This window comes from Amblyomma maculatum, chromosome 4, assembly GCF_055883805.1.
Source record: "Amblyomma maculatum isolate TAMU_Amacu chromosome 4, ASM5588380v1, whole genome shotgun sequence".
Classification (NCBI taxonomy): domain Eukaryota; kingdom Metazoa; phylum Arthropoda; class Arachnida; order Ixodida; family Ixodidae; genus Amblyomma; species Amblyomma maculatum.
The window spans coordinates 20,949,389-20,963,555 of record NC_139347.1 but is presented as its reverse complement, the minus strand read 5'-3'; the positions used below and the strand labels follow the sequence as shown (position 1 = coordinate 20,963,555).

At 48.2% G+C, this 14,167-nt stretch overlaps 2 protein-coding genes across 2 annotated transcripts in view; one reads left to right on the top strand and one right to left on the bottom strand.

The window, feature by feature from the left end:
• The window catches only part of LOC146190472 (uncharacterized), a 4,569-nt gene extending 1,073 nt beyond the window's left edge, over window positions 1-3,496 (bottom strand). The window contains exons 1-3 of the mRNA XM_084599796.1: window positions 3,409-3,496; window positions 1,862-1,972; window positions 729-908 (exon numbers count right to left, since the gene is read on the bottom strand). Coding sequence (XP_084455922.1) covers window positions 729-908; window positions 1,862-1,963 — 282 coding nt within the window. The 5' untranslated portion in view covers window positions 1,964-1,972; window positions 3,409-3,496. The remainder of the gene's footprint in view (window positions 1-728; window positions 909-1,861; window positions 1,973-3,408) is intronic.
• Window positions 3,497-8,943: 5,447 nt separating this feature from the next.
• Window positions 8,944-13,799, top strand: LOC146190471 (sperm-specific sodium:proton exchanger-like). Its single transcript, XM_084600167.1, has 2 exons — window positions 8,944-12,060; window positions 13,440-13,799. The coding sequence occupies exons 1-2, from the start codon at window positions 8,944-8,946 to the stop codon at window positions 13,797-13,799; spliced, it is 3,477 nt and encodes a 1,158-aa protein (XP_084456293.1).
• The last annotated feature ends 368 nt before the right edge of the window (window positions 13,800-14,167 follow it).

Genomic DNA, 14,167 nt, shown 5'->3' with positions numbered 1-14,167 from the left:
ATTAGTCCTTTGTTGCCTCGGTAGTATTCTAGAGACCCATGATGTGAAGAAACAAAATGTCTAATGGTATTTGCACGTTCTAGCCAATCAAAATACGAAACAGTGCTGCTCACTTTTTTGTTTACTGCTGTAAACTGAAGCTTGAAATCTGCATTCATATTTTTTTTTCGTATTCATGCTCACATAAAAAATGCAGTGTCGACCGCATTATTTGTCTCCGCGATGACCGAATCACGTTGATGGCGAAATAAAAAAAAAAACGATCCTGCGCTTTGCGGTGCAACTACACCCTTAAGTACCCCAGTTGGTCAGGATTGCTTCGCGGTCGTGCACTATGGCCTCCCTCATGGCCCTAATCGTGGCTTTGGTACGTAAAAATCCACCGCTCACGATCTCTTTTAGAAAGTTATATTCAATGTTACAACCACCCCAGCCTATACGGAGGTTCAATATAAGTGCTTGCAGCATGGCCGGTACGTGCCACTGTTTTTCTTCGTCGGCATGCGCTGTCCTGCCCATTGCTCGCTTCCGTAAATGCTACGCGGGAGTCAGACAACACTAAACCTCAGCCTCATGTTTAGAACCACCAACTATATACTGGAGGTACATAGTATTCATAACAGCTAGCTTCTTGCTACATGCCCCCCTTCTTCCCTTGTGGTATGCAGGTATACTAGTACAATACACTGCGCCCTCTGGATGTGCAACGACAAACCAGCACTGCTCACCACTTGCACTTCGATGTGACAGTCGTGCTGCGGGAGCGCTGCAGCCAGTACCGGCAGCTCGAGTTCGCCAACGGGTACGGGGCCGTTGCTGCTTGCGGCTGGCGCCTTGAACGAGTCTGGTTTGGCCAGGACCTGCGTCTCGCCTTCGCCGTGCAGCAACGTCTGCAGCGAGTCCGGCATCTGCAGGAGTGTGCAGGCGAACCACAGCATGCGTGATGGACTCATCGCAGCATGTAAACGCCATGTCAAATTGTCGCAAGTGAAAAAAAGCAATGTATATACACAAGAGAAGAAAGAAACCAGCAGGCAGACATAGCATCTGGAGCACAAAAGTGTCTATAAACATCTTCTTAGCGCCATTGTAAAACACCAAGTAAGCTAGCACCTATAGCCGCCCTTGCTGCAGTATTTGTCCTAATAACTGCCCATTTTTCAGAAACATGCGTATCATTTAGGTGCAGTGACTCCGTGTCTGAGCACCCGCCCCATTTAAGGGCTTCGATCTGTATTATCAGATTCTAAATGGGGACCAGTATTTCCCTGGCCAATTGTTCGCCTTTACTGGGTGTAAACAGCTTGAGAAAATATACCTTTTCACTTTAGCCGTGGCACTCTTGTCAAATCGCCCTTGGGCCATTAGAAATCAAACTCTCATCATATGCACCAACGGGAGCGGTGACCTTGTTAAATTATAGCTGAGACTGCCACTGTACACTGGGCACAGTATCTGTCTCAATTATGGCGCTATGGTCAGTCTGGGAGCAGCCAGTTTTTCTCTTATATGCCTGATCAGCGCGATCACACTCGGTTAAAATAATGTACAGTGCATCATAACAAATACAAGATAAACTCTTTCATAAACAGTCCACGGCTTTCAAAATGCCAGCGTAGATCATTCAAAGATAAAATGATCTATTGGAAAAGCAAGGAACTCATTAGGGATGCTATAACTCTTCATTACAGATAATTTTGAATGAGCCTAGAATGCTTAATAGAAAGTTGCCAACGACGACTATGTGCATTTTTTACATAGCGTTATTAGCCTGTTTGACCAGATTTAAATATGTACCAAGTGGGCCAGGTTTAGACGCTCTTAAGGAATATGCCGGTAGCAGATGCGAGCCACAGCATACCGGTCCGCGGTTCCTGAAGAAACCCTCTTCGGCATGGCATGCCTGAAGGAATGCTCCCAGGAGGAGCGCCAGGGCGAAGGCCGTAGCTGACACAGCTGCCATTTCTTGGCCCTGAGTGTCGTGAGAGGAGGAGAGTAGAAGAGTAAAACGACAACCAGGAAACTTCAAAGATTTTTCTTTGTTCAGATTCAAGCAAGGAATATTACAAAACACAGATTGTTGTCGTGTTTTGTAATATTCCTTGTTTTGAGTCTGTCTTTCTCATATTGATATGTAATGCGCATGTCTCCTTTTCAGCATTTATTTGCTGCTGTTGCTGCAAATAAATCAGATGAGAGTTAGCGCGTGTCCTGTATCTTCTTCACTTCTGTGTGTCATCCTGTGCGCTATTATCTTTCGCCAAGTTGCAATGCACCATCTAGCCCATTTTCAAGTTTTGTTAAAGTAATGGAATGATATCCTTACATATTTCCAGAGCAGATGTACACGCTTCCTAACAACTATTTTTGACGCTACCTAAACAGAGGCGTTGTTTTTGTATTCTTGCAGTCAATGGCGTCATCATTTTTTGAGTACTTCATTGTCTATGCTGTGCCTTATATTACTTTTTGCTGACCACAACTTTTGACGATTGCCCATCTCGCACTTATGCTCGCACAAATGGAGAAACTGTGCCGCGTTGGAAGAACGCTGTGAAACTTGGAGAAGATTGTGAGCCTTTTACTTCTCTTGACAAAAAAAAAGCGGAAGAAAGAAACTTGAGCCGCGCATTACACCAACGAACATGCTAGCAGAAAAAAGAAATTTAACTGCAGTTGCACAACACATGCTCCACAAGAGCAAGCGTAGAACTATGGACTAAGGCAACCCCGTTGACCACGTGTGTTTAGTTGTTGTTTTTTCTAGCCTAGCGAAATTAGCTCATGGCTGCTGAAATATCGAAAAACACGTATTATTCCCAATTAAATATCGACGATTAGCTGGGCTGCCACCGTGTACAACCTGCATTAATGCAGCCTCGTTGAAACGCGCGATTCCGAGCTAACTAATCACACAGGCTGTGTGTGCTACCAGTGTTCCAAATACTGTAGTTCACTTGTCTTGAAAAGCTCATACTCCACTGCGGCATGTTGGTTACTATTGAATGTTGTGCTGTATTCGTCAACTTAGTACCTACGAACGCGTTCGAACAGAAGACAATTTACAACACCGCTCTTAGCATCTTGACTTATTCTCCTTTCCCCCTCCTCACCCATCTGCCTTGCGGCGAGGTCGTGGGCGAGGCCAAGCGTCCACTCGAAATGAAACCCTTATAGCTCCCTTGTTATCTTCCTAACCTAGTCTAACCTGACGTCCACGAGCGAGTTTATAGTACTGTATTCGAAGCCCTGCCAGTGGGCTCCTCCGTCTTACTTCAGCGAGTATTTTTTTTACCCACTTGATATGGGACGCGAGCAAGAAATGCCGGGAAAAAGAGTTGAACAAGACGCACCGGGTCCTGTTGTAAGCAAGTGCCAGTAACTCAGTAAGCCTACGCAAACACTCACCTTAGGTTTTGTTCGTCGACTCGAACCGATGCTTGATCGAGAAATACGCGTGTTCCGTCCGGTGCCGGAGAACAGGCAGGCTGGTTCGCTGGCTGGCTAGCTGAGAGATCTCTGGTCGAGTGCGGGCCGCTTGCTGCGCTTTTATGCCAACCGTCGTGGTAAGGCCACACAGACAGCCTTTCTAGTTATTCCCTCATTTCCTGCGGCCGCAATTCTCGGCCGCGCCTCCCCCAAGAAGCCCGGCAAGTGTCTCCCTCGACGCCGATCCCAACATCCTTTCACATTTGCTTCTTTCTTTATGTGTACTGCAGGCTGGACTGTGAGCGTGACGACCAACATCCTTGTGTTCTAGTGGCGACAAAGATCCGCGTACGCACAGTACAAGTAGCGAAGATTTACAGAAGCCCTACACCAGAAGAATCGAGACGTAGATGTTCTATATATGCCTTGCTGTTCGATCGCGCGTTGTTTTTCTAAGAGTGGCCCTATATAGTTAGCTTGTATACGCTAAGTGGCCAGGAACATCGCCTAAAGAGGTGCTCAAGACCACTGCGCGTTACTATTTTTGTGGCTATCTGACGTCTGTTCAGCGACAAAATATGCATTTGTCCACGAAAAAAAAAAAACTTCGTGCTGTAGATTTTCGGCAAGGACATGACGTCTTGGCCGGGAAAGATGGGTTGTCACCGTTCTGAACTCAATGGCGGCTTGGCTCAGCGTCCAAGGTCCGCACACAACCGGCGATGTCCACGCAACCATTTTGCTTCACAATTCGTCCGGTGAAGGTGACACCTGTCCGGGACACTTGTACGGGGAGGGGGGGGTGAGCGCTTTCCCAACTTTACAAAGCGCCATTATCGGTCAAAGCGGCCTCTGTGAATAGGATGGCGTATTCGACACTGATATAGGCCAACTTCTATTTTCCTTCAGTGCTCCTCAAAAGCGCCGGCATTTGGTACCTTGGTAGTGAATAAAGCGAGAGGAAAATAACGCTCGTCTTGCGTCGGTCTTGTGTTTTACTCCAGTTTGGCGCTTTTTACTTTATCCCTCAAATAGTACACACCATCTAGCCCAAATGAGCGTATATTTTTTTTTTTTTGAGCAGCGGCTGTAGCGTAAGAACAAAGTGTGTGTGTGTATATATATATATATATATATATATATATATATATAAAGAGAATCCGAGGCAGGACTCCTGCCAAAACATCGAATCAAAACAAAACTGCAATCAATATGAAGCATATATATATATATATATATATATATATATATATAATCATGTACAGCCTTCACCAAAACATGCAGCCCAAGGGCATTGCTTCTAAGCCCTCAGTAGTGGGGCTCGTTGCTTATCTCCAGCGTTTGCTACCTCATTGGTGGCGAAGAATCTCATCATCCTCACTCTATAACTTAGGTGTTCCAGGATACCCGTTGCAGACCTTAGAAGCAAACGGTTCGCCCTCTATATCTCGGCAATGACTACATTTCCATAAGGAAAAGAAATAATGGTATAAAAAGTTGGCTGTGGTTTAGCTCTGGTTAACCCTAGTTGAATTGCGAAGGCAACGGCTGCATGGCTACGCTTGTGGCCAAATGAAGAGTCGAATGCATAAGTTAACTCACTCGTGTTAGATCATTTTTATGCCACAGCCGGTCTCACACAGAACACTCACTTCCAAAGGGGTTGTTCGTGAAGCGGCGGTGAAACTCTAGCGTGGCCGATTCGTGCTCGCCCACTCTTTGTGCAAAGTCTGCGCGCCGACCATCGACGTATCCAGGCTGAACGATTAAACAGGTCAAAGCCCTCTTCCTTCTTTACTCGAGACATGCAGCGCGCTCTTCATCCGTTTCTTCTGTACGCCGTCTCCTGAGGGTTTCGTTGCGCCTGCCATTTGTGGCTACGATATACGAGTGTGGAGCGAAAGGTTTGGCTGCGGGCGACCGAGCGTTGCATCGAACACAACCAGCGTTCCGTTGAACGCATCAAATTTCACCGGCGTTTTAGGTGGTGGTGGTAAATGCGTTTATTGCATCTAAATATGGGCTTAAAGGCGTAGCGCCTTTAAGGGTATGACGCGATAGCGTAGGCTACCAGCCCACAAATAAAGCCCTGCATTAACCAAGCCGTATGAACGTGCCTTAGTGGCCTGTAGGGGTAACGTGGGTCCTGGCAGGCTGATTCTGACATAACCGTCCCATGTGAAACGAGAGTCCAAGTTGGCAGCTCCTGCCATTTTAGGCTACGGCATACGAGCATACGCGACGAGCCGAGCTGGGTGGTGTAGTGTTGCTTTCGCAACAAAATGAATAGCTCAGGACAATGACGGGAGCTATTCGATTCTGGCAGCGGCCTTTCGCACCTTTGGTGCCATCATGCGTATAGCTGGAGCACCACTCCTCCGAATAATTTATGCCAAATTTAAATCATTCATCGTGATTAGATGTTTGCGTTCGAACCAAGTGAGATTTCCAATTCACCAGGGCAATGGTGAAAAAAAGAAGCCGGAAGAGAGTGTCAGTCTTCAGCTCTTGCATTCTAATTTGTAGACCGATCAACCCTTAGTCGTTAGCCGAAACATCATAGAGCTCTGGCGGCTGTCTCAGTATTGCACCAGAGAGGCGGAGCGCTATATGTGTCGTCACGTCCAGATCGAAATACGGCATTGCGCTTCGCACTTCTCGTTTCGAAGCATCAAACGTTGACGCCGTAACTCCAGCCTACAGCGACGTGCTGTATAGCTGAAATACTAAAGCATTTGGACTAAGATCAGACACTCAGTATTCCGCCGGCAGATAGGCTGTCGTCGTGCTCGAGAATTTTTAAGAAGAGTGTGATCTCTATCTTCAAGTTCCCACCGACGGTTCCGTGTACAAGGTCAGCGGAGCTAGTGCAACTGCATTGAATATTCTATCCCTGTGAGCACTGTCTGGTCTCTCTGCCTTAATCGAGTCTGTTTTACTCTGCACTGCGGCTGAATAATTTTCATTCAAGCAGGTCATCGCGGAAAGAGGCTAAAATAAATAGATTACTAGTAAATGCACACAATATTACAAACCGAACCCCATAGAAAAGCTGATATAAGAAGCCTGAAAAGTATTTTTTTAGTTTTACGGAGCCTATATACGTTTCACCTATATTGTGACCAAAAATGATGTAGCCTGCCTTGATCATCCAAGGGCCGGATTATGTTGGGTGCTATTTGGAACCGCTGCTCCGCCTGTAGTTTGAAGCCACGCTGCGGCAAAATCTCTGCTATTCTTTAGCATTGCCTCACACCAAATCCCCGAGACCTATAGCTCTCGTGATGTCACTACACCGACCAATCAGAGCTCGGTCAGGTCACGAGATCTTGCGATGCCATCGAGCTAGATACAAATTTGTGAACTTTGTAGCTGATTCGATGGATAGCTGGCAGATGACAATTGGTGACATGAACTGGAAATATTGTGGAAGTTTGTGGTGGCAGCCACAGTGTCGCAATCTGAGTCAAACAGCACGTATGATATCATTACAGTCCACATTACAGGAACTCAAACATCTTTACTGCCCCCACTAAGGACTTTAAACTACATTTCATCAAAGCCGCATTGTCTTTCTGTACTTTCCGTTCCTTGCCTATAGGTGAACATTGTCATGAGTATGATCACTTTTCGTTGTCTTTACGTTTTGCCACGTTGCGTGCATACGTTAGACGGCCGTTGGCCGTTAATTACTGTCCTAGTATTTAATTTGCTTGTTTAATTTATATATTCGTGCTCTTTCCCTACTACTTAATTTTCATGTTCTATATGTATATGTTCTCCTTGAGTACACACATGTCCTGTTTCTCTTCCTTTACTGGGCTTGGGCATCTCTCAAACTATCCTTGAAGCCTTTCGCCCGATGCCCATTTCCTGTATATTATTGGAAATACATTTTCAACTTTTCAGTACTACGGGAAAAAGCCGGAATTTCCCATATTGGTCGAGAAAGGTATGTTATCTAATCCCGCCACACACCACCATACCAATAAGCGCTCGGCTAGGTCATGTGACCGTGTGACGTTGTCAACTGCTCCATCACGCAGGGAATTTCGCGTACCCGAGTTGGCGTCGGATAGAAGGTGACATCGGGAAGGTTGTAATGTTGTGACGCCATCCGCAGGGAGAGCATTACAAAGTGTTCCAAGAGAAAGAATAGCAATTTCGATGAAAGACAAAGTGGTCTAATGGAATCGAACAGTCATCCTGTTTATCGCGAGTTGGGATCTCGACCTCCACTCTACTGTGGAGCGTTTGTTCACTGCGATAGTTTGGAGGTCTCATGCGAACACCTAGTGAAATGGAATGAATGGGTGCTACGCATTGCATGAAAGCAGTAGTTATTCAAAATAAAACAATCAATTAGCACTACTAAAGTCCTTCTAATGACTTTAAAGGTTCTGACACTACTATCAGCGCTCAAGTAGCCGGGCTACTATACAAGTTAGTAACTGTAAGTAGCCCTACGACACAGCTGTACTAGTTAGTACTGCCACTACTAACTAGGACTACTGATTGGCATATCATAGGTACTTTAGTAACAATGCATACGGCATCGCTCTCGCATCATATCTTAAGAATACTTACACGATCCCTAAGTTTTTGTCACTGCTCGTTCGAGCCGATTCTGCGCAAATTTGGGTTCTGACCATTCTAACACTATTTTGACGGCTTCTTAAGCCTGTTCTCTATTTTCTTTTATCGTTTTAACGAAGAGGCGTACAAAACTGACACGTGGACGTGGTGTCCACTTGACTTATCGATCACAACATCATAAGATCACTAGTAATACCGTAGCAGCATAAGCAAAGCGATGGTCAGAATTTATTTTGAGTTTATTTATTCATTTATTGCTTCAAAAAGTACATAATTGCAAGCTCTGGCAAAGGCTTTGATTTTGCACAAAACGTTGACGTTTTCGTGTTCTTGCAGCAAAGCATGCATATTGTCATGCTGTAACGCGTGAAACACTTTGAAGGCAACTGCAATACCATTAATCTATGTTGCAGTCTAGCAGAAGTAAAATCATATATTGCATCAACGAGCTTTTACGCCAAGGAGGGGGTACAGTTACCACTATTAACTCCCACAACTGGTGCCGTAAATATTAATAACTAAGGAACAAGGTCTAAAAAATCTCATATTTCAGTTGAAAGAAAAACATTTGTGAGGGTAAGTACACGGATATCATCACATCATCACGCGTTTGCTGCAAAATGTTCCTGAAACATATACCACAGCAAAACAAAACAAAAATAGGACACGCAATGGGCGCATCTGCCTGCCATTTACGGTATGTAGGAATATAGGCGCCTTTATTGCGCCTATGTAGCTGCTGGTTGAGCTGATGATTATTGCAGCCCGAAGCCCCTAGGTTTAGCGTAGAACTGTAGCATAGATATCGTGTCAAAGACGAAGGGGGTGCATGCGCTCGAGCTTCCACGAGATCCCTGACCAAGCATCTGTGCCGCGCGGGCCGTTCTTCCCCGGTGACCTGAGGACAACGATTCAGCAATGAATTCCCTCATTGGTGAAACATACCAAGGCCAGCTGAGCCTTCGCGACAGGCAGATGAGCGTCATCATGGTATTGCTGGTAGCCGTTGTAGCTGGCTTGTGCCGCGCTCTCCGACGCATCGTCAACATCCCCGTGATAGCCGTGATCGTTGCCCTGGGCTTCGGCGCAGGCCGCCTCGTTAGCCGTTATGATCTCAAGGAAAACCTGCTGCCAGTCACTGATGCACAGATCCGAGAGTTGCTTTTCCTGTACCTGCCGATGCTGATGTTCACAGGTGCCTTCAACATGCGCTACCACCTCTTCAAGCAGTGCTTCTGGCAGTGTGTGTTGCTCGGCTTCGGTGGACTCTTGTTCAGCACCCTCCTGTTCATGCTGTACATGTCGGGCACGCGTGACGCCGAGAAGCAGAACCTGGCAGAGACTGTGCTCATCAGCCTGCTCACCTGCTGCCCAGAGCCAATGTTTGTCTCGGACATAAACTCCCTCTCTTCGTCTCGTTCCCACATCCTGGAGACCATAATCATGGGTGAGCCGCTGGTTGGTGTCACTTTCCTGTGGATGGCCTATCGATTCAGCACTTTACCGGAGAGGCTGACTGTCTATTCCTTCATGAACACTATGGGATGCACACTGTTGGTGGGACCGCTGCTGGGCAAGGCCTTCGGTCACATACTGGCCATGGCGACAATCGCACTCTCTCAAGACATGCCAGTCTCTTTCATTGTAAGCGTGACCAGCGTGGTGGCCACTTGGGCCTTCGCCGAAGCATATCTCTACGGCGCTGGAATCACCACTGTCGTCTCAATGGCGCTCACAGCCAGCGCCCACTCGGGAGCCACTGTACACAACCCTATTGCGTTGAAGAAGTTCTGGATGCTTGTGAGATACAGCTACAGCATAGTCATCGTGTTCCTCTCGGCGTACCGGATTGGCCGCGATACGCGCGAGTACCTAGGCTGGCACGAAATCATGAGTCCGATAAACGCGTACGTGGCGAAGATTGGCGTCAGGTTCGTGGCGACAATCGTGCTGTACCCTCTGCTGGCGTCCGTAGGATACGATTTGAGTTGGCAGCAATGCCTGATAGTGGCCTGGGCAAACTTCAAAGGTGCCGTTATGATAGCCCTCGACCTCACGAGGGCTTTTCCCACAGTGAACCTGGAATTTGCCCTCAAGGAGCAGTTTGTCCGTATGGGTACTCTGTTCCTCGTGCAAGTCCTCAACACCACCACTCTTCCAAAGCTGATGTCTATGCTTGGGCTGCTGACGCTGTCGGACGTTGAGAGAGCGAATATGAACATGGTGATAATGGCCCTACGAAACACTGCGCGTTCATCGACGAGCTACCAGCGTAGAGACAAAAAGTTCTCGGGCGCTGACTGGAAGTGGGTGCAAATGCATACTTACATCGACAACCCGTACGCCGGTGCCGAAGACGATGAGCATGCCGAACAGACAGACACGTACATTCCTGCCCGCGTCTACCGAAACGCGGCCGCAAAGAAGGCCAGCTGTTCTATCCTAAGACTGCAGAATGTGTGCTACAACAAACAATACGAGGACGGCATGATCCACAACAAGACGAAGACCACCATATTAGCTGCTCTGCAGTACCCCATGGAGAAGGAATGTTACCTCGACTATTCCATGATGAAGCCCTACATAACCGTTTCTGACTGGATTTACCGCTTGAAAGACCTGGTACTGCGATTCGCTGGCAGTGAAGCCATCGAGAAGCGCCAAACACGCTCCACCCGCTCGCGCACTGAAGATGACGAAGAGGAGGAACAGGTGGGCGTACTTTCGAGCATGCTCAAGGAGGGCTGGTACCATGTGCTCGTCGGCTTCGTGGCGCTGGGCTTCGTGTTGCTACTTAGCGGACTCGCAGTTTTTCTTATTCAAAAGACCGCCGAGCCAGCAGAGTACGAGGTGCTGATATCTGTCATCACCTCGGTTCAAGGCGTGTACGTGCTGTTGTACTCTCTCGAGATGGTCCTGCTTGTTTACAACGTAGGCATGCTGCACGTGCGACGGGACATATGGAAGCAGATGGACGTCATCATGTACTTCCTGGTTGTCACAGAGTTTGTGTTGATCAGCATGGCATCCGTGCAGACCGATAAGCAGGTCATCAACAGCACGCAGGTAGTCACGTTCCTGCAAATAAGCTTCATAACGCTCATCTCCTGCCGCACCTTCAAGACGCTGCAGAGGCGCGTGGTACTCTTTGTGTGGATATGGGACCTTTTGGACGGGATACTGAACCGCAAGCTCTTCTACGCGTACGACCTCAGCTGGGCGTACATTACCGCTGAGGATGAAGCCATGGCCAAAGTGTTCCGCTTCGTCACGACGCCGCACCTGGCCGTCGCCATACGCGAGAACAGCGGTTACAATAAACTGCAAACTCTCAAGAACGTCGTCGATATACAGCAGCGCTACCCCAACATCGAGGTCGCCACCAAAACCCGGCAGGCAGCGCGCAGAATCCTCAACAAGGCGCTCGACGGACTCAACGAGCTCCACGAGGGCGGCCTTTTGGACGAAAAGCAATTCAGTTTGCTCTACGAAAACCTCTCCTGGATGATCCAACGAGCAGACGGCATGCCTACAAACGTCGCTGTTGGGAACGCAGCCTTCAACACTATGCTCAGCGTTCCGTGGCTATCCCATGACGTTGTGCCACGTCTGCTCAAGTCCTTCTACCAATACCTCAGGGAGGGCGAGCTGCTCGTGGAGAAAAACAACTTGCACGAGTGCGTCTTCATAATCTGCTCGGGGATCGTCCGTGTCAGCGGTTGCAACGAGGAGCCGTGGGCAAACCCTGTTCATCTGGCCAACTCGGACTCGACTCACTTTTACTTCTGCGAAGGTGCCTTCCAGGACTACCTGGTGGCGCCCGATACGCTCGGTCTGCTGGGCTTCCTCACGGCTAAGCCCTCGGTGTGCCGCTGCGTCTGCGAGACGGACGTCGAGATGTGCTGCATACCCATGGAAGAGATGACGCTGCTCGTCGAACAGAATCCCGAGCCGCCAAATTTGGTGTACCGCATGTGGTTCAGCGTCGCCATCCGAGTAGGCCTCGCCGTGCTAGTCAACCAGCGACGATATCAAGTGAGCATTTTGCAATGGCGTAACAGTGCACTGGGTGGTCGTGCCCCATGAGGTGCCATTTCCCATTTTCTGGATCCTTTTCGTCTTCTAGCATTGTTCACTGTTGTTAGGTGGCAAATCCCCGGCTTTCAAGCTCACATGGGAAGCGGCCGCACTATTGGCCCATTAGCGAAGCTCCTCATCATTAAATGCATGATGCAGCCATGGTTAGACAGCATCCGGCGAGTGGTGATATCGCCGATGGCAGGTCCTGCTATTTTGATATCTATGACTGGCCGCTCGATGCTTTCGTCCGACGCTTTCGCCATTCCGACGTATGTGCCGTCTGAGAGCAGTACTAGGAGCCGATGAAGGGATTCTCGAATCGTTGCGGTAGGAACAGAGGAAAACTAGTTGCTCCATAACTATACTACAACTATACAAATATATATGTCACTCAATCTTTTACTTTAGCATATCGCGAAATAAAAATTACATTGTATTGGAAAACAATAAGAAACGGGCATGGCCAGGGCGGGTAGTGCGTAGAGAGGATTATCTATGGTGACTAAAATAACAAATTCACTTTCAATGGAAAGAAAGCCTAGCAGGTGGTGGCGGTGGTGAAAACATTTATTATAATACATATAGGTATATACACTAGGTGGGATGCCTAGACAGGCACTCCATTGGCGTTTGCCGCAGCCCGGGCGCGCTGCGTTAAGACCTTTTGGGCCTCTAGGGTGCAGCAGCCGGACAGGGTCGCCTCCCAGTTCTCTCGGGTGGGGTTGGAGATAGGGGGCAAAGATGGGTTTTTCTGGCAGGCCTACACCATGTGGTAGGTGTCAGACACCTCGGTGACAGAAATTTCGGCAGGCGGATGATTTTAAGAAGTTCGCAGGGGTCAAGTGAATGCAGCTAGCACAGAATCGGGTGAATTGAAGTAATATAGGAGGGGCCTGCAGTGCGGATAGTCCGGATTATAATGATGATGATAAAATACAAGCTGTCGCGGGTACACTCGTAACTCACAGCGCTAACCACACAGTGAGATTATTTAGCTGTTGCACCCGACGCAGACAATGGTGGGTACGAGAATTGCGGGCAGTCGATGCGTAGCAGACGGATCTTGTAATTTGTGCACAAAACCTTTCCTAGCACAATTTCTGCGCTGTCTACACTAAGCGGCGAGCATCGAAAAAAGGGCGGTGTTGCGTGATCCTAGCTGAATCATGATTGCTTATAAGGACTGCGGCTTGCTAATGACAAAATTGACACGTAATAAGCGTAACCATGCAGTGATCGTAGAGGAGCTGATGATGATATGTTTTTTTGGCAATTAATTTAAGGAAATTGCAACGTTCCAAGCCTCTTTTCACATTTTGCGCCATATTGCGCAGGAATGGACGCACGACAAGTTGAAACGGTTCTTGGAGAACGGTATCATGCCGAACCTGTACTACGCGATCGATTTCACGCTGGACGAAGCAGTGCTGGACGTGATCTTGATCCAGGGCGTCGTCCAGTGCTCGAAGTCGCAGGAGCTCTTCACCGGCCCCGCGTATATCCCGAGCAACGTGCGAGAGATGTTTCTACCGGGTAAGCCCACGGAGCGGGCGCGACCGGTTATGCTCATCACGACGGTGATGCGCTACCACCTGCCCAGCGACCTTGACTGGTTCCATCAGCCGCTCACTCACTACGACTACAAAAAGCAACGGGCGCACACTAAGGCCCTGCCCGTTGCCAAACCTGAATAATGCATCATCCCTGAAGTTCACCGGTCACCAATCATCTTTTCGTCAACTCGCCACATCACACCACCCTCCTGCGGCGAACCTGGAGAAGTCGCTCATCTTTGCACTCATCTTTCGCTATCGGACCGGAATCCATATTTCAATACAGGCACTCATCTCAGTTACAGGCACTCAGTTTAAGGAAATCTCAACGCATCATTGTGCTGAACTTCAGTAGCCATTCTTACGTGTAGTCATTATTGTCATTCCGGACCCATCTCATTTTTATTGGCCATTCTATGTCATTACTGCTTGCCGACTATGGCTGCGGCACGCGAAACAAAATGTTAAGGCCACGATCATGTGTCTCAAGCTTCTCTCTGCCAGAGCCA